This window comes from Frankliniella occidentalis, unplaced genomic scaffold (genome assembly GCF_000697945.3).
Source record: "Frankliniella occidentalis isolate FOCC.00 unplaced genomic scaffold, Focc_3.1 Scaffold55, whole genome shotgun sequence".
Lineage (NCBI taxonomy): Eukaryota > Metazoa > Arthropoda > Insecta > Thysanoptera > Thripidae > Frankliniella > Frankliniella occidentalis.
The window spans coordinates 242,883-244,935 of record NW_026267185.1 but is presented as its reverse complement, the minus strand read 5'-3'; the positions used below and the strand labels follow the sequence as shown (position 1 = coordinate 244,935).

General features: G+C 46.2%; 1 protein-coding gene across 1 annotated transcript in view; it reads left to right on the top strand.

Annotated features, from left to right (window-relative positions):
- Positions 1 to 710: 710 nt before the first annotated feature.
- The window catches only part of LOC127749461 (uncharacterized), a 12,008-nt gene continuing 10,665 nt past the window's right edge, over positions 711 to 2,053 (top strand). Inside the window, exon 1 of the mRNA XM_052267616.1 lies at positions 711 to 961. Within this exon, the coding sequence (XP_052123576.1) occupies positions 771 to 961 (191 nt within the window). The 5' untranslated portion in view covers positions 711 to 770. The remainder of the gene's footprint in view (positions 962 to 2,053) is intronic.

The following is a 2,053-nucleotide window of genomic DNA, read 5'->3' as shown; positions in this document are numbered from 1 at the left end:
GGAAAACGAACTATGTTCGCTCTGTGTTCGTCAAAGCGCGCGAAATGACACATCCGCGCACCTTTTGTAAACTTGGGCGAACCACTCGCGAACTCGCTGAGAAGGTCGCAACTAGTACGTTTTAGGTTTGTCACGACGAACTGAAAGCAATCTAGTTGCGTACAGGAAATTTTGCGTCGGGATCTCTAACCGTTTAGGCGCTAGAGGGTCTCTTTTGACGTAAATAAGCTAAAAATTGCCATAGCAAACAATAAGTTGTAGAAAAAGGCCTAAAAACCGCAAAATAGAAAGTAAACTATCCCCCCACTCCAAAAAACGTTTTCTAAGCAGAGGGGTGGGTTGTAGTCGCGTTGCTTAACCGTTACATCCCTTTCTCGAGTCTTCGGGGCAAACTCAAAGACGACGGGTTTAAGCGGGCCGAAGGCCCGCCACATCATTCGATCATGTTCTTCAGCAAATCGTGTGACAGAAATAGTCGGGCCGCAGGCCTGACCATCGCCACCGGCAGCCCAAGCAGGCCCGGCCCCTGCCGAACGGAGCTGCCGGCGTAGCGAAGCGAACATGGCAACTTCGCTTGGCGGAAGGGCGGAACTGCTTGTTGTAAAAAGCACTTCGGATGCATGTCATGATTAGAACATGAAAAGATCTCTTTCTGTTAACCAAAGAAATAGTCTCATCTCCTCCCCGGACCGAAAGTACAATTTTAAAACCTATTTGAAGCAAAACTATAGAGGCACTTATAACCTCACTTTCTCTGCAACTTCTCTCTCATGTGGGTGGGTATAGCATATTTACATGTCAGTTATTTTGCAGATTCCCATGCATGTATGGATTCCAATAAAAGGGAAAGAGACCGTGAGCGCCAAAGGAGGCGGAGGGAAAGACTGCGTAAAGACCCAAAATTGCTTGAAACTGCTAGAGCAAAGGAATGGGAAAGATGGAAGAAAAGAAAACAGGAAAGGTAAATAGTGAGTAAGAGTGAGATGAGTACTAAAGAAAAAGAAAAGGTAAGAAGGAGGCAAAGAGAAAGCACAGCAAGATATCGGGCTAAACAGAAGACTGCTCAGCAGTGTCGATTAGCTTCACTTGAAACGCCTGCCAAATCTGTGACAAAAGCTATGCAACGCGTCCTACGAACAAAGTTCGATCTCCCGGCGCGCCGTTCAACACTGTCCGATCTCCGGGCGCGCCGTTCAACAAAGTTCGATCTCCTGGCGCGCCGTTCAACGCTGTCCGATCTCCTTTTCGAGGTTTGCAGTGAGGTGGAAGTTTAAACGCCTCGTACGTCTGTTCGTCAAGATCATACCATTTTATTATTGGTCCAATGTGTTGCGTAATCTTTAAAGATCACATAGAATTTATTAGTTTCATTTTAAGTGAACTATCAACGAAGATATCACGGCTTGAAGCCTACGGTGCAGATAAAAGCTGAAAAGGAGATCGGACAGCGTTGAACGGCGCGCCAGGAGGTCGAACTTTGTGAAATGGTTTGCCTGGAGATCGGACAGTGTTGAACGGCGCGCCGGGAGATCGAACTTTGTTCGTAGGACGCGTCGTATGCTATAGGCAGAAAGAAAAAGAATATCAACAGGAGTAAAGTGGCCACGGAAAACAACAAACTAAAAGCAGAGTGTGCTGATCTTCAAAAAACCTAAGATCGCCCTAACGTGAAAGCAGATGATACGGCCTTACCTTTTGATGAATTTACGTTTCAGTTTTTAGCCCGCCCTTCTGCTTTGAAAAAGATATCCAGCGGGCTTATGCAAACGACCGCGTGTCTGTCTGTGTGTCTGTCTGTTCCACAAGAAGGAGATGTGCTAGGGACTCCAAATTTTCGGGGGATCTCAAGGTTCACTCCCACAAAACAAAACGCCTACGGCAAAGCCTGCCAACTACCCCTAAGGGGCTGAAAGGGGGTATCGAAGAAAACAGGAAAGGCCAAAAAAGTTAGATTTTATTTTTCATGATCTTCTAAGGGTAAACTCGTAAAAGTAGAGCTCTTTGGGTTAAAATTTCATTCGTTTCGCTAGAGGGAGTTCCTTTCACGAATGTG